Here is a 26590-nt window from a genome sequence, read left to right on the forward strand (position 1 = left end):
GTCCTGCCCGGCCATGGGCCCCACTGAGCCAGGCCCATCTGTAGGCCCACGGCCCAGCCCATCCTCAGCTCATCCCCGTCCTCAGGGATGTGCCCAATGCCCAGGGCTGGGGTTGCCCCGGTGCCCCGGCTGCTCCTGGCTGGGGGTGGGATGGGCCCGGGTTGCCAGGGCCTGCCCTGCTGCCCTCCCATGGGGAGCCCTATGGTCCCGGCCCCCGGCCTTGGGGAGTTGCCAGCCTGGCTGCGCCATGGCACTCAGAATCCTTGTTCTCTTCTTGCGCTATGGCTCCGTGTGCTCACAAGTAACGTGTTTACATTCACTCATCACTTTTACTAATGGGCTTAATCTTGTAGGTTTTATATTTAATGATCAGTCTTACCTTGAATTGAATCTGGCTGATAAAATATTCAATTTTTGCTTATTAGCTCTAGATTAATGTCAGACTGTTGTATGTTGGATTAAAAATCTTGGCTATTAGCATTTAGCCTCTCCAGTTAACATTCACTGCTAATCAAGATACATTTTGGTCATGGCTGATGCTGCCATAGGGCAAAGGGACAGACTAGACGACCTCCTGAGACTCCTTGCAGCAGTTTTCCTTTATTGGAAAGCCTGGCATGGAGCTTATGCTCATTTAATTGCATGGTATTTCAAAAGCACTGACATGTGCTTTCACAGTTTCTGCACTGATTGCTTTAGAGAGTTGTGAAGGTCTGGGACCCACTGTGGTGTGCCATGGTGTCCATCTAGCCTGAGTACCCGAGCTTTCTCCCTGTGCCGTAGGGGATGGTGGCAGTGGTGGGGAAGGGTGGAAGGCAGGATGAATGCCCAGGGCTCACTGACATGGACCTAGCGCAGTGGGAGTTTGCATCCAGACCCAGGAATTTAGAAGAATTCCTGGCTTTGATCATAATGCTGTTGCTGAAGCACCCTAGTGATGCAGGTGCTAATACAGCTTGCAGGTAACAGAGGAATCCATTCTGCCACCTTGATTAAAGGCGATGTCAGCATGTATTACCTGCCAGTGGGAAATTTCCACAGTGAAAACTGGCTTGTCCTGAAGCACTTTCCCACTGAACATGATGAAGAGACACTGTAACACAAAACAAACAATGAAAAGCTGGCTTATTAAATGTACTGCTATTTAAGGAGCAGAAGCTGAGAGGATGTGTAATTTAAAATGCTGCACTGTGTTTTTACCAGCCACTGACCAGTCATGAAACATACACCTAAATTCTACCTCTTAGTCTTTGTAAATTTGGAGGTCTTTGGCTTTGACCCCTACTCCATCAACTTTTCAGTCATTTCTCAAAATTTAGTCCAGGGCTGTCAGTACATTTTCTACCAGACAGTATAGCTATTTATGCCATCTCATTGCCACAGTGTATAAGTGCCTAACTTCGTTTCAGACAACTTCTCTTTCAAGCTGAAAAAATGTGGAGGCTTTCAGTTGCACTGTTTTCTCAAAAAGTTTGCTTTGCTTTTAACATTATGCATTCAAAGGATAATGCACCAAAATCCAGGTAGAAGACTCTTTATCTGTTTAATTAGTTAGAACCACATGGGATGAGAGAAGTAATGAGGCTATAAAAACCAGAAACAGATTCCTAATATGATTAGAAGAGATGTTTCCAGACATTAAAAAAAAAAATATTTATGCCATCAAAGAGGCTTTATTAGGATTACACATACCGTTCTGGTCATACCTGTTGAAGATAGACAGTTTTGGACTAAGACAGATGTAGGAAAGAGCTATTAGGATCAGCAAATGTGTATCCCAGTATGTAAGGCTACTAAAGTGCTTGACAAGCATCAGCCTTGCAAACAGAAAAGCAGAAAGGGGAATATGATATCTGTTTAAATGCATCGTGGTGTAAACATTTTGGAAGCAGAAACGACTGAGATGAAAAAATGAACCTTTGAAACGGACTTACTGTGGGAGAGAGGAGGGAAAAACTATCAACCTGGCTTTGGGAAAGATTTGGCCTGCTCTAGACAGAGCTAGATTTATTAATTAGAAGTATTATGTAATGTGTCCATGATGATAGAAAACCAGACTTAATGACCCAGATGGTTGCTCTGTTGTATCTCAACAGCCCTTGAGGGCTTTGTGCCCTCAGACACCCCCATGGACCTTCATGTGACTCTAGGGCATGCACCACATACCCCCAGCTGCAGGCAATACAGCCCTCTCTGTTTCACTCACTCACATTAAAAAAAAGAAAAAAAAAATATTATTCCTTAGAGCCACAGGAGGAAGACAAGGTCCAGAGGAATCCCAGGACTAAGTGTTACATATTGTGGACATGGTGAATCCGTGGCACTTGGCATTAAGTGCCTAGATGTAACTATAGCTACCCTGGCCAATAGCCCAAATAAAATGACCCACTTCTGCTTTTGGAATAGCCTTCCCTACCTTTCAATGTTTCATATGAGGTTTAAAATAATCTCTACAACTATTATTTCTGACCACCATTTGATAACTGTTTGTCTCTCAGTATGAAGAGGTCTTGGAGTTTGATTTAACCGTCCTCGAATCAGATTCTTTTAATCAGAGTAAGAACATGTATTTCTGAGCAGAAACTAAAAATCTTCTATTAATTAATCTTCTATTAATTCAGCCTCATCAGTCTCCCAGTAACTTTTTATTCAGATTGTTTGGAGAGACCTCTTTCTCTCTTCTCTGTTAACCACTTCTCTCAAAAATAAGGAATTTCTCCCTGTAAAGTGCTCCCATGTAGCACTGCTTCAGGCAGGGCAAGTATCACTCAGAAAAATTGTTTTCAGAGGGAGATATTTATGATACTTCTAACGAGGCAAAGGTTCTTGTCTTCACGTATCTTCTAGGTAGAAATGCAATAATAAAAGTAGAATTGTAGATGGTCTCATTAAACTACTTTCTTTTGTAAGAAGTTGATACATATATGGCCTTAACAAGAACGAGATCACATCTAGAAGTACACAGAAAGGGTAAGCAAGCAGCTAGGCAAAGATCTAGAGAACAGACCTAGGATATGGAACGAGAGCAACAGAGAAATAATGGGATGAGGAGCTGTAAATCTTCTTCACAAATTTTCGTAATTTTTTAAAGCAAAAGATTGCTTTGATCAAAGCAGACTTCACCAATGCAAAATAGAATTGGATGTCTAAAATGATCTGGAACCGCAGTTCCAGATACAGCACCTAATTGCAGTTATGATATTCATAACTACAGTGATGAAATGAGACCCAAATCTCATATACAATATCCTAGACATTAAACATATTAGGTATGGCAATGCAGCTTATTGCTGACCCCATCAAGAGGAATGTATGTACTAGCTAACTACTTCTTAGGACTAGCATCCTCAGAAAGAAATCCAGTTCAAGTTCCGAAGTATATTGCTTGATGTCTCACATTCAGAAAATTAAAAGTGAATGAAAAAAATGTGCACAGACAAGAGGCAAAAAAATTAGGGCCACTGCCTTCTCCTCTTCCTCTTTTACTCCTTTTTCTTCTCCCCTCTTACCAGCAACCAGCCTGAACTTCAGAAATATAAATGTAGCATTCTGCTAAGCATATAAAAAGACACAGTATCACATGTCCCTTGCCTTATAATGAATTTCCTTGTATATTCCAAGAGGTGACCTGGCCCTCCAGATAATGGCTCAGTCCCCCAATAGCACTGACATCCCTTGCCCCTCTGGCGTGGCTCCTCCCAGCCAAAACAGAAGATACTCGTGATCATGGAGGAATCGCATTCCCATGAAAGATAAGTGCTGCACGTGTTTCCTGGGTATCACCGCTGCAATTAGTATTCTAATAGTCACAAAGTGATATCAGGTAAATCAAATGAAAATTTCATATTTCAGATATTGAGAACTGTGACAAACTAGTTTCAGCTAGATATTGGTCTTTCTCTAGGTTTTGGGGTTTTTTAAAATTTAATCTTTCCTTTAACCCAAACTCCCCCTTATGCTGAAATCATGGGGTTTAGTTCACTAGTTCTTCAGGTTTTGGGGGGCTTTCATCCTAAAGGTTAGACTTCATCTGTCAATTGGCACACAGCTTGGAGAACAAGCAGGTAAGATACAAGGAGAGGAGGTATCCAGGTGAAGAGGGCTGGAAAAGGGATTAAAAAAAGGGCAGGAGAACTATGGAGAGCACATCTTTAGGGAATGAGAGATGAAGCAGAGATGGGGAGCAAAGTGAGGTGGAAGCATATGGAAAAAATTTTTTAGGGAAGAAATTTTTTACCATGAGGGTTGTGAGACACTGGAACAGGTTGCTCAGAGAAGTGGTGGATGCACCATCACTGGAAGTATTCAAGGTCAGGTTGGATGGGGCTTTAAGCAACCTGATCTAGTAAAAGATGCCCCTGCCCATGGCAGGGGAAGTTGGACTAGATGATCTTCAAAGGTCGCTTCCAACCCAAACCATTCTGTGACTCTGTGATTCTATGAAAAATATAAGGGAACAGAGAATGTTTGTTAGATAGTATACTTGTAAGATGAAGGGTAGTTCATCCTGGGGTGTCATGAAGATGCTAGAGCCTTGGCACTGGGCATTAAACTTACTGCCCACGAACAGTGTCATCCACAGCGCATGAGATACAGGATACAGGTCTCCTAGCAAACTAAGCATGTCCAGGACATGTGCTCAGTCAGTCCTCTGTGATCATCATACTGTCTAAATGTTAGCACACCTCCTGGTGCTGTTTGGCCCATGCCAACTGGCATAGTGCCACACGATGCCTGGGCAGGACACAGGGAATGGCACGGGGGAGGAACTGTTCCCAGCAGGGAAAGAGAAGATGAGTCCATGAATGATTATTAGCTTTGCAGACAGCTGATATAGACCTATCGTTATTCTGCTTCCTGACCCCTACATTTTCTTCCCTCCCATTCTCCCTAAAAAGGCAGGGCTGCACCTGCTGTAGTCAATACCTGCGATTCCCGTCACAGGTGCCCCTGTCTCTGTACGCCACAAACTATCACTTGAGCTATTATGGAAGAGGGAGAGGGAATCCTGTCCAGACTCCTGTCATGGCCTGTTTCTTCCGATGTACGGCTCCGGGAAATGGAGAATGACACAGACTGAACAAGTGCCTTTGGCTCAGAGGAGTCTTGGAGCTGGGTACCTTCTGCCACGAGCCCACTGAGTGTGGAAGGTCAGGTATGACTGACATGACTGCTGGATGTAATCTGTACAGATATGCCTGACGAAACATGTTTGCACGCTTGGACCATCCCCAAACCCAGTTCTCCTGGAGCCTCATTCATGCTAGAGTAGAAACCTGAGTGATGGAAAACCTTATTGGGTCTGTAGGGGACCAGCCTAAAGGCTCCAGGTGAATTTGATGACACTTGTTTCTGGATGAGCCAGTCCTTTTCTCTGTGGGCAAGTCTCCTGGGGGTCTCGGCTGACCACTCTCACTGTGGAGGCCGATCCGGAGGAGCAGCGACTCACGTGGCTCTCTGTCGCACAGCACAAACTGGCGGGCACAAGGTGCTGCTCATTTTGAGGCGCTCTCAAGGAAAGCCCTGACTCGGCTTCCAGAGTTGATACCGCCAGCCTTGGCAGCCACAGGTCCCCTCTGGCAGCCCCGCGGCAGCCGCAGACGGGGCAGAAGCAGACTCCAACACTTCAGTGGCCTTCAGAGAGTGGGGGGCAGCGAGCCCGTGGCTGGTACTCCTTGGGGACTGCGCTCCTCAACCAGGGCACGCTCTCTCCCCAAACCCTCCGACAGGTAGGAGAGAGAAAGGTTATTTTTTCTTAACGGCGTGGCTCTCGCTGTGGGTGAGTGGGGCCGACGCGAGGGGTCAGCCATCATCTGGAGGGTCAGCGGCCCCTCAGCAGAAGCCCTGCTCGCCCGCCCCGGGGCGGGCCTACCACCCGGCGGGGCGGTCACCCTCACCCGGCGGGCCCCTCCCGAGCCCTCGCAGCCCCGGGAGCGCGGCGGAGCGCGGCGCCGCCAGCCCTCGGCCTCGCTCGGGGCGGCGGGAGGCGGCGCCCATCGGCGGGGCGGGGCGAGGCGGGGTGAGGCCGGGACCGCCGGGGGACGCCAGAGCCGGGCCGGAGCCGCCGCGGGAGGTAGCGAGCGGTCGGTGTGGGGACAGCGCCATGGCCGAGAGATACGACGTGGTCGTGGTCGGGGGCGGCATCTCAGGTGGGTCCGGCGGCCCGGGGCGCGGGGTCCTGTCAGCCCCTGAGGCGCCGAGCCTGGGCGGCCGGTCGCCGGGCAGAGTGGCGGCCGCCGGGGCGCAGCCGGCTTGGGCACCGTCGCCCGCCACCCCGCACAGCCGCTGGCCCGGCCGGCCGGGGAGAGGCGGCGGTACGGGCGTGGCGGAGCATCGCGGCGGCGGGGGAGAAGCTGCGCTGGTGCTCGCCACCTCCTCGGCCTGCGCGGGTCTCCTCCGGGAAGCCCGAGGTGCGAGCACATCCCGACCAGCTCGGTAACGGTGGCTGAGTACAGTCCCCGTAATTCAGGCTGAATGCCGCCTGGTGCAGGCAGTATTTTATTAATTATTTTTTATTTTTTTATTTTATTATTTTATTTTCTCGTTCTTCCATTGTCCAGCCACAGCATCCCCTGAACCTGTGTAATTCTTACTGGAGCCCCTGAAGTTTTGGGCAGGCGAGGCTATACATGCTCTGCATCCTCTGCACTGAGTCCAGGTGTGTAATGCAGAGGCCCTCGGTCACACGTGACTAATTTAAATCTTGGGGTGCCTTCTGTTTAAAGCAGGTAGAAGCATAAAGGAAAAATGCCTGAAATCAGCTGGACCGTTCAGTAAGTTTCTAGTTCCTCTTTCAGCACAGTTATGAATTTGAGAGCGTGAGCGGTCTGGCAGAAATGGGCGGCAGGCCTGGAAGCCTTGTTGCACTGGGTAGCAATCTGCTATTTTTAACCTAATCCTGGCTAGAAGACCACTGTGCCTGCCCACAGTGAAAAGCACTCTCTCTCTCTCTCTCTCTTTCTCTCTCGTACGTTTTGTTCCAAGATGTACGTGCCCAAATAAATTGTGTAGGTGCAGTAGATTTTTTTTTCTGTGCCTTTGACATACCAAACAGTTGCTTTTTGGCCTGTTAGCGTTGGGAGGTATGCAGTGTGATAGCTCCTGTGCTGTATGTTCATCTCCTCAGTGCATAATGAGTATGCATACGTCCACAGATCCAAGAAGTATCTCTTGCCAAACTGCAAACACATTACTCAAGATGTGTTACAAAACATGATTTTATTCATCCTTTTTTTACACGGCTTTTAATTTCCACTATTTATTGATATTCCAGATGTCTATTTAACCATTATGTTAAGGTGTGCAGTGTGCAATTTGAATGATGCACAAAATGCAGTGAACAAAATCATTGGCCTTATTTCCTAAGTGTGATTCTCTGATAACAAATTGCTGAATAATTACTGAATGTTTCAAGTATGTCTATGTGATTAGCAAAAATTAACCATCGCTTTTCTATAAAGCACAGTTGATTCTGAACACAGTGTTATGTCTAATTTTTAACTTACACCATGTTTCACAGTGTAATTTGATGACACTTGTCATCAAAGTCAGTTACAGAAAATTAAACAGTGGTAACGATACAATCATGCCTTTTAAACGAAAACATTTCCAGCGCCGTGTTCATGTACAGGAGTAGTGCTACAGGTTCCCTCTGTTCAGTGAGTTGGAGTGAAGGAGTTAGTATAACAGCTTTTAATATACCCTTGTTTTTATGGTTGCCATGGGAATATTTTCATGGCAGGCCTGCACAACCCACGTATGTTCTTCTGAAAGAGCACTCGGAACAGAGAAGCAGTGCTATGCTGTATTAAATTGTGTGCTTTGCTCTTTGCTACCTGCAGCCAGCAGCAAGTGGCCGGGGGGTGTGTATGTGTGTGTAAGGAACCAGTTTTCTGTTTACTTCCTTTTACACCAAACCTTCACCAAAGCACAATGGTTTCATGCTGTAGCAACTTTTCTCCCGTCCTCACGCAGAGGCTGGAAAAAAAAAAAATTACTAATGACTAAGCACTTCTCTTCAGTCACTTTCCTTTAGCTACTATGTACCACTCCTGCTTCACCTCTGTCTTCTGCCCACACACTTCTCTCTAAATCATTGACCTTGCAGCCAGGTAATGGAACTATGGTTTTGTATCTCCCTGCTCTGATTGAAAACTCCTGCTGACGTGCCAAACTGCTGCAGAGATCTCTTCTTCTGTCCACTGGAGAATGAAGTATATGATTTTTAAAATGGGCCGCTCCTTCGAGGCCAGGTTTGTTATTGCTCCAGATTTGACATGCATTCCTTCAGAAAGTCACTGTTTTTGAGCTGCCTGAGGCGCAGCCGACTGAGATTTTACTGTTACTGCCTTCAGGTGAGGAAGGCATCAGTCGGTGCACGGCTGTAGAACAGCGGAAAGCTCTCATACCTTCAGAGTAGGTGTGCTTGAGTTAGCCGCTACGGCCATAGGCAAAGCAGGTAATCACAGAAGAAACAAAGAGTTGCTGTGCTGATGTGAGGATGCAGACAAACATGTTGTAGAGGTGCCATTCAGCTCTCTCTTTTCTATTTATTTATTTAGGTTAATAAAAGCTGTCCATTTGCAGTGCTCTGACCCTCTTTGGCAGCAGTTCTGCCTATCTTTTATCCAGATTTAATTAGTAGCGTTTAAAATTTAAAGAGTAAAAAACCTGATAATGTAACGGCAGTGCAGAAGCCTTCACAACCCTGACAGTCACTGTTGTCCTCCGAAGGGGCTGATGTTTTATCTGAAGATACCACTTCCTTTGCTGCATCATTTTCAGTGTCCTTTACTGCAGGTTTGTTGAAAAGCAAAGAATAAAACTAAAGAATTGGCTAATCTAAGTGTTATGTAATGAAAATCTATTAAAAATTAGTCTTCACTAATTTCTTTCAAGTCTGAAAAAAATGGTCTGTGGCTTCTCTGACGATTGCAGATCATCTTAATGCAGTTATTACGACAACGAAGACATTTGAGGAACAGGAGTATTTACTATGGAGTAGATCCTGTTTTATGAGTAAAACTTCTGCTGAAATCCTTGAAATTTTAGGGAGTGGTGAGGATTAAAAAGGAATATTTTAGAAGAAAATTTCCCAACTTAAAAATGCCTATATGAAAACGCTTTGCCACACACTGTATGTTTTATGCCTGGTATTAAAGAATATTTAGATTGGAAGCGTAAAAGGTCCTCATAGAGCTGGAACTTGGGTCGTGACAGGTACTTCTGTTTGCTCAGAGCTCTCTCTTTTTCCTGAAAGGACTGCTTAAGCATGAGGATGGAAACAACTATGAGAAAACTATGAGGTTGTGTCATCAAACTTGCTTATCTTCTTAATTAATTGAGACACTGATGACAGGAATTTTCTTAAAATCAAAACTTGGAATCTGTTCAGAGGTTTCATTTAAAAACTTCCTCCACATGTTTTCAGAACTGCCTTCCTGCCCCGGCTTTTGCCATGGGGACCTCTTTCTTTTTTTGTTTTAAAAGAAGTTAGCAGATTTTAACGTAATGTTATGCCAGTCCTGTTTAAGAAAATGCTTCTCTTAAATCATCGGTGCACAGATTTTACAATTAAAGTAAGGTTAATTGATCCCCCCCTGCCCCTGAAAGGTGAAGCCTTTTTTAATTATGGTGAATGTTGTTTGAGGTATGCTTACTGTTTTCCTGTTCACAAGCAACTTGTCATGTTTCTGTAAGTTTAGAACCAAAACCTACTGTAAGATAAAATATTTCTATTGAAATGGTAGGGTTTTAAAATACTTACATAGTTATTCTTGTGTTATTGAGATACTACTGGGCTCTATACTCTTCTTCTGAAGTCTTGCTTTGTATTTGTATGAAGATCTCATAGGCTGTACAATTACAGTAACTCTCACTGCCATCTGTGAGCCAGTTTCAAATTAGTTTAAAAAAAAAACAGGTCAGGTGTTTTGGGGGCTATCATCCGAAGATGTTCAATCTGTTTTAAAATAGACTGAAGCAGAGGGCAGAATTGTTTTTCAAAACAAATCTGGGACATGTTATAAGATGCATAACCTCCACTACTTACTTATCAATGTTTTCTTTTTTGCTCCCTGGTAGTAATTTACAGTGTCATAATACTCCTCCTTTGAAAAGGTAGTTTGCCAAATGAGACACTATTTTTTGGAGAACATTACCAATCTAGCAGTCCTATACTAGATGCCCATTTGGAGAGGAAAAACCCCCAAACCAAAACAAAATGTGGTCATGGATGAAATAGCTGTGCACGATGAAATGGAATGGACCCATCCGTGGGAGGATTGTGACCCTCTCCGAGGGATACCACCCTCTCCGGCATGTGCTCAGGCAAAGGGAATCCAGGGCATTTCCCTGTCAGTTGATGTGATGAAGGTCTTCATTCATATTTTCAATCGTCCGTCTCTGTATCTGCCATCAGGAGGTTCTTCCTTTTGTATTCAACTACTCTCATAGCTACTGCAAAGGAGTATGAGGCAATTAGATGGAGCCTGCCATTCTACTAGATTTTTCACAAAAACCTTGGCAATACACAGTAAACAGGACAGAAAGCAGCTGTATTATGTTGTGAGATAGTTTGGTAGCCTAGGCAGCAGGGACGGTATTGTAAGTCACTGGCTGATACGTCCTAATTAGTCTGAAAGTTGATTTGATAAGAAGCTTTCCCTTCTACCTGCAGGAGCCTTCTCATCTCCTAAGGCTCAAAGCAATGCATCATTAAGGAAAGCTTTTCCATTAGCTTATTTAACCATTATGAAAGGGTGGTATTAGGGAAAGTTCATTCTGTCTCTTCAGCAAAATGTGATAACCACCCTGGAAGGGGCAAAAAAGGTAAGTTAGGATGGCAAAACTTTGTGCAAGTGATTCCTGCGTAGCTATTATGGAAATAACTAGTGGAGAACCTAAGTTTATATGTAGCAGTTGATGTTAGGGTTACAAACTGCAAAGTCCACAGGATTTTCTTATCTGTACCGCTGAATTGCATAATTTTGACAAATAAGATTAGACACAGGAGAAGCTTCAAGTTCTTTGTAAGAAAGTTCCGTCCATTGTTTACTTGAGCAACCGCCTGCAGTGGTGCTTTTAGTTTGTTAGATTTGTCAGAGTCTAGTTTAGCACTCGACTAGAACCTAATCACACTACAGGTGGTGGTAGGTATTTATCTGCATTAGTGTATTCGTTCGGATCAAGCGTGTACCTTGAGCAAATCTCCTGATTGAGCCTACTTACTGCTGTACAGCCTGCACCGCAGAGCAGGCTCAGAGCATATGCATCGGATTCCTTTTGGCATGAGACCAAACGGGAAGACATGCTCTAGGAGCTCACCTTTTGAGCTCCAACCCCTAATGGGATGGATGTTCAGCCTGTAAGACCGTATGAGCTAGTCTGAAATAAAGCCCCTTTCATGCATATAGCATGGATACTGGGTATTCAGGATACAACTGTTTTACTCTGCAGATCTTCTGCTGTTCTGCACTATTTGCTAACAGACACTGCAAACTTGCTGTCTTGGGATACTTTCACTTTTGCAGATCAAAGGTAGTAACATGGAAAGAGTAAGCATTTCAATTTTGTGCTCTTCTTCCATGAAGACACAGTTAAAAATAATTTACTTGGTCACCTCGACCACAGATGTGCACCTGCATCCTCTGTCTTCATCCTCTATGTCTTCTCCTTGCCTACTTTTTTTCTTTCTTTAATTTTCTTGTAGCATCGAGAGGTTGCCAAAAGATCACGTTCTGTCTACTTGTGAATTTTGATTTGCTCATTTTATTCCTCGGCACCATCGAGGACAGGAGTAAAGACACACGACTTAGCATGCTTCCCCCCCTGTAGCGAGTGACCATAGTGTCAGTCTCCAGCAAATAGCAAGATGTTCATCACCACAGTGATACGAGTCCAGGTCAAACACTGTTGCCCACAGTCCCAGAGGCTGTGAGGAGCAGCCCACTGCTCTGGCACCATCCTGGGTGTGTTCAGGCTGTCTGACGTGCTCTCAGGAGTATGCAAGGACTGAAGGACAGCTAGTGAGTGAGTGGAGGTGGTCTTATCAAAAGGTGGAGAACTGTGGCAAAAGCTAAGTAGGCATGTTTGTACTGCCAAAGTAGGCAGCCTGAGCAGTTCAGGCTTATACAGCCCTGGTAGTCCCAGAGGTAAACTTCCAGCGCTGCTTGTAGCATCATAAACCAGCAGAGAATTTGCTCTATATTTACGTATCTTACACAGCAGCTAATGACAATGAATTAGGTCTCATGCATAATTTAGTCAATTGAGAAGGCTTTTCCTCTTCAGAAGTTACTATTCTGTATGTAAACAATCTGGGTGATTTTTGGCACACTTCCCACTGGCACAGTTTCCTTCTCCATAGCACAACGGACAGCTGTAGTTAAGTAGTTCTGTTACTTAAAGATAAAAAGCCATATTGTCTCACTGCCCCTTCCCAGAAAGGGAGCAGCTTGCCTTTGTGTTTTGTCTCGGTTCTGTAGCAGCTACTTCACAGAGTGCACTGATACAATGGTAAAGTTTACCATGTTATAAAAGTTTGCTGAGCAGTGCCATGGTGGATTGAAGACCTTCCTTTGGTTTTCCTTTACAGAGAATGTGTCTTGATTCACTTACAAAGCTCTCAGTTATGTTTCTGAAATCAGTCGTTAGTCAGCTGGGCTTCAATTTCTTGAGGAAATTGCATTCATCTCGTTACAGTTTCAATCGTTTAATTTTTTTATAGCCATTTTTGAACTTAACATGATTTTTGTTCTGGGCTGATAACCTATTTCATCCTTGTAAACTTATGTCAGATATTAAGGCTTTTGCTGCCTTGTGAGATGGTTTGTCAAAATGTGATTGTTCATCTAATTGACTACCTTTATTTCCTTACTGACTGATTGTGTCTAAGGTTTATAATTTTGTAATGTTGTATGATCCTTGTTTAAAGATATTTTTTGCTGATTTCAGTGGTCAATGAGAGTCCGCTGCAGTACATTGGTATTTAAACCATGAATGTCTAGCATTCTTTTAAATAACCCATCCATGCATTTGTATTTTGCTCAACCTTTTCTGTCCTGTCAGTTTTCTGTTCAAACAGCTTGCTTAAAAGTAACGTCAGTGTGAAGTCCCTTCAAAACTGTATTTGCTCCACAAACCGTTATTATGACCAGTATTTGGGGCAGGAGTGCTGTAAGGGAACAGAAAGAGGAATGGACATCAATATCTCAGTTGTGGAGATCCTGAGTTCTGGGTAAGTTAGCAAAAAAGGAGATGCTGGAAAGTGCCTGTCAAGCCACAGAGGAGTTGCGTTGACTTAGTCAAGAAACAACGATGATGTTATTCATGGGAAGAGCAAGCTTCCGAGGAGAAAGAGAGTGAAATATTTTCAGGGACAAAGCTGCCCACAGGAATTCAACCCATCTTTTTCTTCTCCCCCATCTCTCCTTCTCTCCCCTGTCCTTCTTTGTGCTGCCCCCACTACCAGAAAGATGTTCCCACATACCTAGCAAATATGTGGGGCTGCTGTCCCCACCCCACCCACAGCCCCACGGGACTCAGCCAAATGGACTTAGTGTTAGGAGGGAAGGGCTCTTGATGGCATCAGGAGCATTAGCAGCTATGGATGGAGAGCAGGGAACTGCTTAAGGAAATGATGGGCATCAGGAGTTTTGTAGGGGTCTGTGTGTGTTTGTGTAGAAGAAGGGAGGGCAGGGGACAGGGTGGGGGGAACACAAAGTGCAGACCATCCCCGGAAGAAAGGGTAGTCCTGTCTAGAAAGTTTGAGACCTCGTGAGCTACTACTGGTAACTGGTGTATATGGCAAAATACGTCATAGATGCGCTAATTTTTAACACTGGCTTAACACTGAAGAGTCTGGCTGTGGTTCACTAGAGCCTCTGGCATCTTGCAGTTACAAGGATTAGTTTATGGTGGTGACCACTGTTTGACACTTCATGTTTCAGGTGATTAAAGAGTTCCATGAAGTTTTTGTTAATTTAAAACCTGATCATCTTACAAATATTACTCTGTACTATTCAACTTCACGTTTTTCAGCTTCCACCATATAACTGAGCTGGGAGTGAGGGGGGTGGGGAGGGAGGGAAGATGCCTTTGTAGCCTCCTGCCTCCCGGCCAGCTGGTCTTTATCTTGATGGTATAATTCATATATAAAACATTGAATGCAGTCTATTTGGTTGACTGCACACGGCAACAGCCGATTAAACAGCCAGTTCATACTATGCATCATGATTACCTGGATAGCTTGTCTATAAACTTGCATCCTGTTTGCTTGAGTAATAGATCTGTGTTTGAAGGCATTAAATATTGGAGCAGGACACCTGTTCCAATATGTTCCAATATGAGTTAATTTTTTTATGAGGCTAGCTTGGCCAGAGGCTGGATCAGTGAGTTATGCTGAATAGTGAGCACAACTAAGGAAAGGAAAGAGTGTAAATTCTTCTGTTTTACACCTTAGACACTTCTCTCTTCCTCTATGCTTCCTTCACCTTTTTTTTTCCCCACAGATTATATCAGAATGGTACAAATCTAGTGGTAGCATTTTTTTCTTTCATAACACAGATGTTTTTATGAACTGTTTGGGTCATAAACTTTCTCCTGCCTGCACTTAGAGATGGAGGGAAGGCAGTCACTTGAAAATCTTCTTATTTAGTGGTTCCCTTTTGGGCTTCTCTGGATGACATCTATGTTCTCAGCCTTTGGTATCTCAGCTAGGGAATGGTTCATCCTGAGCTGGCCGTCAAGAAATGAAGTGGTCTTTTTGGGATATTAGCAAAGAGCTGGCTGGCACGTGAGGTGATTTATACAGGATGCTGGAAAGTGATGGGGTTCATCTTCATTTTTCACTTGTTCAAATAGATAAAATGTTCACAAATCCTTTTAAGCTTTACAAGCTAGCAGTATCTAGCCTGCACGTGCATGTGTGTGTACACTTGTATATGTGTGCTGTGATGATGATAGGAATTTCCATAGAGTCACTGGGGCAAGGCTTGGTGGATATTTGAAAGTGACACTGAGATATGCTCGATATAAATCCGTAATTATTAGGTGCAACTGGGTGAAAATAGTTAGCTGAAGATCAAGGAAAACATGAAACAAAATTGGTAGCCATGGAATGAGGGCATGGTGGCTCTGCTGGGGGCTTTGCTAGCTGCCAGGAGAAGTGGCCTTCTCTAGATGGGTGCCTGTGAGTCACCAGATACTGAGAAATCTGGGTAATTACATGTTACTTTTTAATGTCAAGATATGAGAATGGTAGTCTGTTTATTTTTTAAGTTCACATCTTCTATTTGATCATGTCTTTTGAGCATTTAACTTTATCAGGGGACTAAAAAAAAATCCTTTTCTTGAGAACATGCAAGACTTAGCAAAACAGATAAGCATTTCTCTTCTGAGGCAACTGCTGCATAATTTTGCAGAATTCCAGATGTAGCTTGGTCTTTTTTTTCCCACGCTGCTGTGTATGGAAGGCAAAACTCTTTTTCAGAGTAAATCTGGCTGGCATTTTATTTGCTTGTGTATCTCTTCATAACAGTAATGCCTAAAAGGATGCTTTTAGTAAACTACCCCTATAGTGCCTCAGCTAGTTCATTGTGCTAAGCTTTGTTTGTTCCAATGCTACGCTATGTTTGTTGTAGTGCTACCTTGTCTTTCAGTTGTCTTTATCTCCTTTGTTTCTTCCCTCTGTCTGTTGTGTTTTGAGGCAGCCTAGGTTGGTAAACTAGTGGAAACGGATGACCTAAGCCAAAGGAGGCCCTGGGATTGAAAGTGTGAGATAATATGGCAGTACAGATAATAATAGTAATAATGCAATTAACTTTAACTCATCAGTGTATCCTGGGGCCATAACAAAGGACATGCAGTATGTGTTTGGGTTTTTTTACCTGACTGGAGCCTAGAAGCAGACTTCTGACTCTTCCTTTCGAAGTGTGAGGTGGGCGTTGAATGGGTGTACAGCTCCATGTGTAAGACATGACAAGTCCATAAAATGAACAGAATACTGAGTAAATGATTGTTACGAGAAATACGCATCCTTTGAAATGCTGGAGTGCCCAGTTTCATCAATCTAAAGTTTCATTGGAAACTTCATATGTAAAAATACAGTGGACATTAAAGGGAAGCCCCGTGCAAGGGCAGAACAGCTGTGGCTTCAGCGCTCGAGCCTGGGCACCACCACACTGAAAGCGTTGGGTTTCGCAACGCAGCAAGCTGTCTTCATGCCATGCTTGGCGGGGCTTGAGCTTAAGGCACCACCGCTTTGCTCATCTCACTCATAACTGGCCAGGCTCTATGTCACTTAACAGGTGCGATGCCTGGGACAAATACAGACTGAATGTTCTTAATGTTGGTTTTAAGAACTCTGCTTAATAAATACTGCTCCCTGCACTGTGGATGAATCATCTAGGAGCACTGCCAGGGAGAAGTGATCACAGGAAGTTGGCACTAGAGTTTATGCTCACGTAAAGTTGCATTAACTCATGGGGACGCTCATACTGACCTCAGTGACAAGGTTACAGAACCAGTGCTCGGACAGAAAAACTCGTTGCCTCATCTAGACAATGAATTGCAAACACAAATAAATTGTATTTCCTCATAGAGTGCCGTATCCTAGGCAGAAATGTTATGTCCTTTGTACAGATATTTTAAGTAAATGTGCATTTTAAGCAGATAGGCAGATTGATAATGTCTTTTTTTTGCTCCTTGGGGTTTCTGAAACTGTAAATTTTTTTTTTTTTTTTGAGTGATACTCATTTTAATGGCATTCATTGCTGCACAGTGATACAGCTTAGGAAGGGAGAGTATCTCCCCCCACGGTCAAACACTTGTATCAAAAAAGAGTTACTTTGATACCTTTCACTGTACTGTTCAGCATGTGGAGGTAAGGCATTGAGAATAACCAAGAGTGACAATTTACAGAGACCCAGCTCTACCATGTTTTTAGGTTCTGAACTATAGTTTTTGTATGTATCTTGCATGAGATTGAGTCAAATATCTAAAGTACCTTTGTAAAGGTGGCCCAAATTAGAGAAGTTAAAAGGTTACCTTCACCCTGAAAGCATATGGAAGTAGGTGAGAGGCTAAGTTAATAAAAGGTATTGTCGGGTTGCCGTATCTTGTTGTCCTTGTAGCCCTTTGCTTTTCAGAAGTATTGTCACCTAGACAACTCTTGGAGCAATCTGGATGCTGTGTACCTTGTCTTGCAGAGGACTAAGAAAGCAATGAAGTGGGAAAACTGACTATTCTTCATGCTCACCACTTTTGATAGCGCTGTGCCAGCCTGATGTGAACTGAGTTTCAGGCAGTGTGCTCTTAGCTATGTCTGTTGTAGTGCTCCTGTTACAATTCTGAGCGTGTTCCTTGAATTTCTAAAGGGATAGTATTCTTCACAAGAGCAAAATCCCTTGACCTTTCCATAATGTGAGGAAAGTTACAAAAATGCCTGTATCCCCTTAACTCACGCAGACCCTGGCCCAATGTTGGTTTTGCTTTTTTGTTGTTGTTGTTTTGTTTTTTATTTTGCTTACAATCCTTACCTATAATGCCTTACAGGCATTATTGTCTCAAGCCATTATTTCAATTAAAACATCTTAGCTGGCTGATGATGAGTGACAGAGGTAAAGGTGACCAGCACCAGGTTCAATGTCTCGGTGGCAGAGCAGTAATCGGATTGTGTTCATTAGAGCAGTCAACACAAACGAAAACAATGCTATTAAATTGCAGTTTCTAACACGGTAATGCAATAAAGAAACTGTGGAAGATTTGAAGGAGAAAACCCACTGGTGCAAAACAGCTGCTTAGCTGCAGATAAGTACTTGCCTTTTCTCTGGTTCTGCCCTCCATCCCTTCAGTATTGCAGCGGTATGCGGACTGTATTGAGCTAACAGCACTGAACTTACAGGATGTTTTTGGGACATCTCTTAAAAGGAGGTCAGAGAACCCTGAGTATAAACAAGGAGGCTTTTTGTTTGAACTTTACAGTATTTAGGTCTAAGCAACAGCAAACAGGATTCTTCCATTAACTGATCTAATTTTTAGGTGCTAGGAACTTACCCAGAGGCTATTATGGGTCGAAGGAGTGTTCTTCTGCATCCCCCAAAATTTATGTCAACTGCTTGGGGCATATTCCTCTTTTTTTCTTCCTATCACCCTAGGTCAAACGCTGCAATTGTGTTGACCACTAACAAAGGGGTTCTCCTCAAAAGTTCTGTGGTGTTAAGACAGGTGGATTTTGTTTCACTGGGTACAGTGCAGCAGTTTTGGTCAAACTCATTTATTTACTGTGTGCGTTTTGCATCCATTTCTGAGAAATGGCGAGTCAGACATGGTAGGTAAGGGTTACTGTATGCAGACAACTAATAGCGAGGGAAGTTGTGTTGCCGATGTGATCCCGGCAGTGCCGGCTTCTATAACTTCGTGTAGGTTTTGACAGATTTGCTGGTTTTTCTTAACATTTCAGCGGTTTCAGGTTTTGTGATTTTTGTGAGACTCATCACTTTGTTAAGAAAAGAAATTAAATTCCTGGCCCCTCTGGTCAAAATGAGACTTAGACTCAAAATCAAGAAGACGAATACAAATCTTGAGACTTCTAAAATAACAGCTTCACGATGCTAAATGTCCAGGGACAAAGGTGGTCTGACTAATATTTTTGAATACTTATGTTAAGAAATACTTGAGTTCATTTACCTTAGTGGCCCTGAACTCAACTCTTATTTGTTTATATGTAATAAATTATGGTATGTTTCCTTTTCTTGCTGTCAGTCTTGTGAAACATTTTTACATCCCACAGTTTCTCCATTCACCCCAGGGCAGAAGCTTATGCTTGTTCAGCAGGCCGAGTCGTTATGCCATTTCCAAGGTGCATTTTGTGACAGATCCTCATGTCGAGCCTCGTGCTGTGTTTGTTTACTGCCCTGGACCTCATCAAGAGTGCTCAGGCTCAGACTCCGGTGCTGTGGGCTGCTCTGCCCGCTGGCTCTGGGTAAAGGAGCATCTGTTACCTGACGTCTCTGCAGACAGTGATTTAGATGTGGCCGAAGAGGTTGAAAGCAAGGCAAAAGTCCTCAAGAAACTCATCAGTTTTGGCTTTATTTACAAGGTACGTTGCGGCAGCTACTGCTCACGCAGACACGCTTGCGCGCTCAGCTGGCTGCCTGGAGGATGACCTGGCGTGCAGCTGCTGCACCTGCAAACACACTGGGAAAACCAGGTGCTAGCCCCTGCTCAGACACATGTTGTCAAGGGGGACCCTGTCAGCAATTAACCAAGCCAGTGTAGAGCTTGTTCACACATGTATATCCAAGTTGTGGGGGCCCAACAAAGGTAAAAAATCAGCTCCTTGCCTCTTTTAAAAGTGTTGGGTGTTTCTGACCTACATGTACAGCCAATGTTTGTATGCAAGTCTCGAGTGTCTGGCATCTGTTACAAATGTTAAAACTCCCCTGGGCAGTACTTTGTAAACATATCTTTGGTGTTAAATAAATAAAGAGGAGGAGAGAGAAATAGCAGTAAATTTCATGAATCTGAGGAAATCCAGGTGTGACACATGTAAGTTCTGCAGTAAGGCCTGCAAGTAAGTACAGTGCAAGTATGATGGCAGCCTTTCTGTCTGCTCAACTTACAGTTTTAGTTGGAGAGAGAAATTTTTAAGGTTATAAAGTAAACAAAATTTTGACAGCCATCTTAGAAGCTATTAAATGAATGCCAGTGGCTTAGAGGCTCTTTCTTTGCCCCCTACATGAATTTAAATTTATAATTTGTAGATGATTTTTATAATTGCATATATGAGAGAGTTTTTTTTTTTCTTCTTAGAAGGGAGATAATAAACATAGGGGAACATGATAAAGTAGTGAATAATACAGAGAAGGTACATCAGGAACTGTGGGAATGCCTTCAGAAAAAAACTTTATTTACAGCTGTATAATCTATCCCCCTCCAAGTTACCCGCCCTCTCCCTTGTACGCTGCAAGGGAATTGGGTGTAGCCCGAGGGAGAAAGAAAATCTTGCTGATGGGCTTGCTGATGTGTATTGGTTGTCTAGCTGTCCAGTGTATGACAGAGGTATCCTATGAAAAAAATGGAAAACGGCACAAGTATCATTTAGGGAAGTATCAGAGATGCAACTTCCAATCGTGTCCTTTCTAGTGAAATTTTTGTGGAAATGCTAAGGTAAAAGGGTATTTCAGTAAATTTGCTGATTCCAGGCAGAATCAGACTGGTGTTACAAAATTTCAATCAGTTTTTTAAAAATTTACTTTAAAATGTTTTTTTAAATAATCAGATGTGTTTGACTCATTGTAGCCCATAGTACATGGGGGTCAGATGAAAAATGTGACTCGTCACGTTTGTCAATCCAAATGCGAGATTGGATTCTGCCCTAGCACAGAAATTTAAGATTTTCACTTAAAAAAAAACCCAAAAAACCCCCCCCACACAAAACCCCCCAAACCAACAAAAAAAATCCAAATTAATTGTTCTCTTAGTATAAGAAAGCTGGTAATGCTAGGAAGTGAGGTTCTAATGAAGCTGTTTAATCGAATGGTTCAATTTAAGATGTTTAGCCAGTACAGAGATCTCAAACAGGAAAGAAGTAAGTTGGAACTGATGATGAGATAATTATTGTGATTATTACATTTGAGTAAGATCCTTGTGAATGCAGAGTGCTGCACGATGGAGAAACGATTTTCGTGGCTTGAACTTGCATTATAAATTTCTGGGGGAGGCAATCTCTCGCCAGTATCTCCAAGAGGCTGCGGTTGGGTACCGGGTTGCTATGGTAACGGATGAAGGCTTGCCTGGTTAAACATCATCTAAGCACAATGGTATTTTCAGTCTGGGGCTTCAAATAAGACCTATCATCTTGGCTTCTTTGTTGTCTGCATTAATTATCTGCCTATTGATTCTCTGAGCAGAACTGCAGGTGAGGCTGCTTAACCGTATGTTTTCCACCGTATATATGGCTCTCTGGTGCCCCTTGAAGAAAGCTGACCTGCAATGGAAACTGGACCCAATTAGCGTCCTCTGCTAAGCGGTGGCAAAAGTGGTTGAGCCCTTATGTTGCAATTCAGATCTGATTCTGTTGAAATGCTCCTGGGGAGGAGGAGGAGAAGGTGCCACTGGGTGACAAAACATTGTGCGTGAAATGGGAGTAGCAACAGCATCACTCACATTTTTGGATGAACTTTACATTTGAATGTGGTTGGCTGCCTCACTCGTGAGCAACAGGGACAGTATTAAAGATCTGCCTTTTGTTAGTGATGTGTGAGGGAGTGAGAGGTAAGCCAGAGGTAGTGCTGAAATGTGTGAAACTTGTGAAGGGTTAAACTTCTCAGGAGGAGATCTTATATCACGTATGACAGATTTTTCCAGGCTTTGCTTCACAGGCTTCATGCATGCTCTGCTTATGGCAATTGGTGTATTAAGCACGGAGAGGCCACTCTGACTCTTGCCCAGGAAACAGGTTGTGGTTTGTAGGAGTTTCCTGCAGCAATTCTTAGTTTCTGAAAGGCAAACCTCGACCTCGTGCCCCAATATTCATGTGCTAGTATTCATTTCCATTTTAATATGTTTTTATTGCTGTTCCTGGTGCCTTATCTGTCCTTGTATCACTTTGGCTCAGAGCTCTTCCTCTGCGGCATCCAGTCCTCTCACTGTTATTATAGTAACAGTCCAAGAGCCCATTTGGGATCTTGGGTCCAGCTCCAGGGAACAAGTACAGGTGATGTGGCAGTACTGTGATTCCAAATGTGTGAGATACCAAAAATAGCAGAATTCCTGCTTGTCAATATTGCACTGTAATGTGGTAACAGTGGCAGCAGTCTTGCCTTATCCTGTACTGTGCATGCTATGAGGCCCGATCTGGTCCTTCGCTGTGCCATCTGACCCTCCTGAGCCTCTGCCTTCACTTCTTCCGCCTTTTTCCCCCAGTTACATGTTTGGCATCTCTGTTAGTGATGAGGGAGAGGAGCTAGAGGTAGGCTGTGTTCCCTGCCTTTGTCAGCAATTACCTGCATAATTTCCCCAGCCAGACTTTGGGCCAGAAGAGAGCTGTCATGTAGGTGAGAGAAGGGGGTGGGCCACCAGCCCTTGAAAAGGGGTAAGTGGTCAGGTGGTGCTTAGTTTGGGAACCCTGTAGGCTGCAGCTTTCACTATAGAGTCAAACCCCAAGGACTCATCCCTGCCCCTATAGAGACCTGATCTGCTGGAGGGCGCGCATGGGGCAGTGAGGTATTAATAAGCCCGATCCTCCCCTCAACAGTGGTTTGTTTTTTTGTATTTGCATCAGGAAGGAGTAAACTGTTATCCATCTCTGACAGGTACATCTGTGGATGTATGGAGGAAGAAAGAAAAGGTGGCAACTGCCCCAAAATAAATAGTAGGGAGTAAATAGTAGGTAGGTGTAATAGGGAGGATGAAAGGTGCATAAGGAAACAAGGAGGTGGTATCTGGACTGACCACCGCAAATTGGCTGCGTTTCAGTTGAGTCTAGAGAGCTATCCTTTCACAAGCTTCTCTGTCTGTTCAGTTCTTGGGAATAAACTGCCTTTGTTCCCAGCTGTACTGAAATGTTTATTCATTAGATTTTAATAAAGAAAGTAAAATCTCATATTCCTTAATCAGTGTTGGTAACTGAATATCATTAATTGATTAGTCAATACCTGGTAGCATGATAAGCCAACAGAAACCTGCAGTGACAACAGCCTTCAGATTATGTATTTGTTCTGTAAATTAATAACTACTATTGATCCTCTCCCAACTGATGAAATATTTGTCTTTTTTGAAGAGCAACTTTTTTTTTTTCCTTTAACTGGTAAGCTATATTTATTTAGGAGGTTTTTTTGCCTTTTTTTCCTTCAGGAGTCAATCTTTTTTTGCAAGTTGTTTGAAGGGGTGGTCCGTGTTTGCATACCATGACTGTTTTCTGTATTTTGTTCTTCCTTGGTATCCTCAAATATTTCTGAGTGTAGTCAAGGCCACTGATCCAGCCAGATGTTTTTGCAATATCATTTCCTCAATAAGGAAGTATGGAAAGACCTTTATCAGTGTCATTACTGGTTTTCTCACTAACACTTACGTGAAAACCCAAGATAAATAAGCTCATGAAGCTAGAAATAAAAGCAGGACAGTATGATGTTTTAATGGAAACATCTGCTGCTTTTCTTCAGAAAATGTCAAATCCTTTAGATAGATAGGTCTACTCCATTGTCTTTTTTTTTACAGATGGGGAAACAAACAGCTTAAGTGATTTAACCAGCACAGTGCAGCAGGTTCACTGCAGTGCTGGGAACAGGATCTGGTTCTCCTACTCCCAAGCCACTAGCTGATGATCAGGATGTTCTGTAGCACCTTTAGTAGCTCTCATTAATATTCTTTCTCTGTCCAGGGCTGCTCTATTTTCTTCATTATTGTTTCATTCAGTCCTGCCATGCTAGCTCTGGCCGTCTCTTTTTCCTGCCAGCGCTTTTGCCATTTCTTCCGTGGCTGCCTTATGCTTGGAACAGTCTGCTTGGACAACTCCTTCTCAAAAACTACATGTACTAGGACACAGAGAGGAAACTGATTGCCTTCTGGTGGTGACAAGGCAGAGAGTCAGAAAGGGTAGCTAAATTATGATGTATGAGTGTGGCTTCTAGCCTGGTCTGTGCTGAACTTTACTCAACGCATCCTATCGGTTCAAGAGGATGACGCAACCCTCTAGAATGTAACTCTTGTCATCCCACTAGAAATTCACTCAGTAGTGGCCAAAGTAAGAACGTCAGTTTATACAAGTCTCAGTTTGTGTGCTGAAGTAAAAGGCAGAGATGATCTTAAGAAGTTGAGAGGTTGCAGGCTGTGTTTCCTCTGTGTTGTGCATTCTTTCTAGTTCCCTTCATTCCCATAGCGGCTTGACATACTTGCTGCAGGGCCTGGCGCTAATAATTTTCTCTGCAATTATGAGGATTTATGGCATCAGAACTAAAATTAGATGTTCCCTCCTGTATTCCCATTGTTCCCTCTCTTGGTGTCTCAGCTTCAAGAATTCGAAGATGGAAATACAAGTCTATGAAGAAAATGGATGAGGAATGAAACAATTTTTTTGGGTATACTTATCCATATTTTTTCTTCTTGATGCCACACACAAGCGCACGTTCTGTCTCTTCTGAGTCAGACCATGTGTTCTTCAGGAGAAGAAACCCGTGACCTGACTGTGTGGGAACTTTGCTAATGTACTTTAAAACATTCAGAGCTGGAAAGCAGACACTTACAACAAGCTTCAGGAAAACTTTTGAAATTTAGGACAGTCCTAATAAAACTTCACTTCTTCCTTTTTTTGTTGAGGTTATAAAAGATGACATGCTGATGTTAGAAAACAGAAAGCTGTCCTCCCCATGTTCTGTGCCTGGCTGGATGACTATCATGACAATTGCTGGCTTATGCATCAGAAGAGCTGAGCATGTGGTGCAAAAGGTGCTCAGCACATGTAAAATTTGGTCACAAACTGTTTTAATATGTGGCTTCAGTTCCATTTTATGATTACTGTGGTTTTTAATTCCACCTCACCCCCCTGGCGAAGTGTTTGAATGAAAAATTCAGGATTTGTATGGATAGCTATGTGAGCATTTACATGTCAAGTCACAAAACCCATGGGGTGCATATACAGAAGTATTCTTTAATTGTTTTTCTTTTTATGTTTTAGGTCTCTCAGCAGCGAAACTGCTGACTGAGTCAGGCTTGAATGTGGTGTTGCTGGAAGCCAATGACAGGGTTGGTGGAAGAACTTTCACCGTAAGGGTAATTATCTCCAAACCCATTTATACTCCATATACATACATATACTATACACTATACGTATGTATAATTATACACATGTATGTTGTATGTGTAGATATATGTATAGTATACATATGCTATATGAATAGTGTACATAAGTGTATTTATTTATCTTTCCTGCTAGAGGACCTACTTGAGCGAAAATTTCTAGAGCACTAGCAGGTGGGAAATTTCCTGATATTGTAGCAGCAACAGTAGGGAAAGACAGGCATGATGGTGGGGACAGAATATTTCTGTGTGATCTGCAGGCTCTGGATTCATCAGTCCTTTCCTCTGGGAAGGAGAACATGATTAGCTAAATTCCAAAATCATTTCCCGGGGAGAGACACTGGAGAAATCTCTCTGAAAAAACAGCTGTAAGGCCAACCATGCCGTGAAGAGCCTTGAGCTGAACCGTAATGAGCCCTGTGAGGGGTGACGTAGGCTAGAGGAATGGCAGGGGTGGCTGGGAACTAGAACCAGCATGTCTCCCTTCACTCCTTTACCTTCTGCCCTACCTTGACCTGGAAGACCCCCTCCCACTCTGCTCATTAGAAAATCTTACCTGTGCTCTTTCCTAGTACAGTCTGTTTTGAACTAGTCGTTGGTGAGATGCCTGACTGAGCAAGAACCGCACAGATGTCTCTGGCTCTGTCCTTCTCTCTCTCTGCCTGTCAGGCTCTTTCCTCTTGTGTTTGTTAAGGCTGTAATGTAACAACAGGTCAGCTAAGCTGGTTATGAACTCCTTATCTGAGATTCTCGGTAATCGCCACACCAGAACTCTACCAAAGAATTGAAGTTTTCCATGGCGAGAGGAATCTTGGCCACAATGCTCTGGGAGTGTTTCACTTAAAGAATTTCTCTGGATTGCTTTTTAACTTGTGTACTATTTACAAAGGGCTTATCTTTTTTTAATCTTTTTTTTCCCCTTTTGTGTGTTGTGTGTGATAAACTAGAATAAGCAAGTCAAGTATGTGGACCTTGGAGGAGCCTACGTGGGGCCAACACAAAATCGTCTCCTGCGGTTATCTAAAGAGTTAGGAATAGAGACGTATAAAGTGAATGAAGTTGAGCACCTGATACACCATGTCAAGGTAAGATGCTCTCAAACATGCTGCTGTAGACAGGCGAGTTGTAGTGATCTCCTTTCTTGTTGTCTTCCATCCATGCTACAGTGGAGTATACCTGTTTAAGTATGAATCATCTGAGTTTCTTGGAGAAAAATAAGTATGTTGGTAATGAAGAATTCATACAAATTACTATATGCATGCACAACTACATGTGTACCCTGTAGACGCATCCTGTTAGCTGGTGCCTTGGCTCAGGTCTGAGCTCTTAGTTAAAAGGTCTCAAAAAGCTTCATTGTTTATGAACAGTGCAACTGTGACTCTGTACGGGTAAGCTCTTGTATACACTGCCCAAGTCCCTTTCAGAACTCCTAGAAGTATCTTCAATCAGGCTGAAAGTTTCTCAGGATGGGCCTCGTAAACCAGTGACAATTATTATCCTGATGGGCCTCGTAAACCAGTGACATTTATTATCCTGACTGAAAGAAACGTGAGAGGCTAAGTCTGGTTTTGCTGATGGGGAAACTAACATGCAGAGTAGCAAAAGGCATTGTAATAGTAATTGCAAAAGGCTCTGGGAGTCAAACGTTCTTGTGGAGGCAGATCTAAATGATCTGTTCATGATCTGAAACAGGACAGCTATGGCAAAGCTGTTAAAAAGCCCATGTATTCTCAGTATTTGTACTATGCTTTCTCCAAGAGCATCCTTTCTCCTTTCCTGATATAGAGCAGTG

The 26590-nt window shown here is 43.3% G+C and overlaps 1 protein-coding gene across 1 annotated transcript in view; it reads left to right on the forward strand.

The window, feature by feature from the left end:
• Positions 1-6046: 6046 nt before the first annotated feature.
• Positions 6047-26590, forward strand: part of MAOB (monoamine oxidase B) — a 55493-nt gene continuing 34949 nt past the window's right edge. The window contains exons 1-3 of the mRNA XM_076355143.1: positions 6047-6149; positions 24677-24771; positions 25746-25883. Of these exons, the coding sequence (XP_076211258.1) occupies positions 6104-6149; positions 24677-24771; positions 25746-25883 (279 nt within the window). The 5' untranslated portion in view covers positions 6047-6103. The remainder of the gene's footprint in view (positions 6150-24676; positions 24772-25745; positions 25884-26590) is intronic.

The sequence above is a fragment of the Aptenodytes patagonicus genome, chromosome 1 (genome assembly GCF_965638725.1).
Source record: "Aptenodytes patagonicus chromosome 1, bAptPat1.pri.cur, whole genome shotgun sequence".
NCBI classification, from domain to species: Eukaryota; Metazoa; Chordata; class Aves; order Sphenisciformes; family Spheniscidae; genus Aptenodytes; species Aptenodytes patagonicus.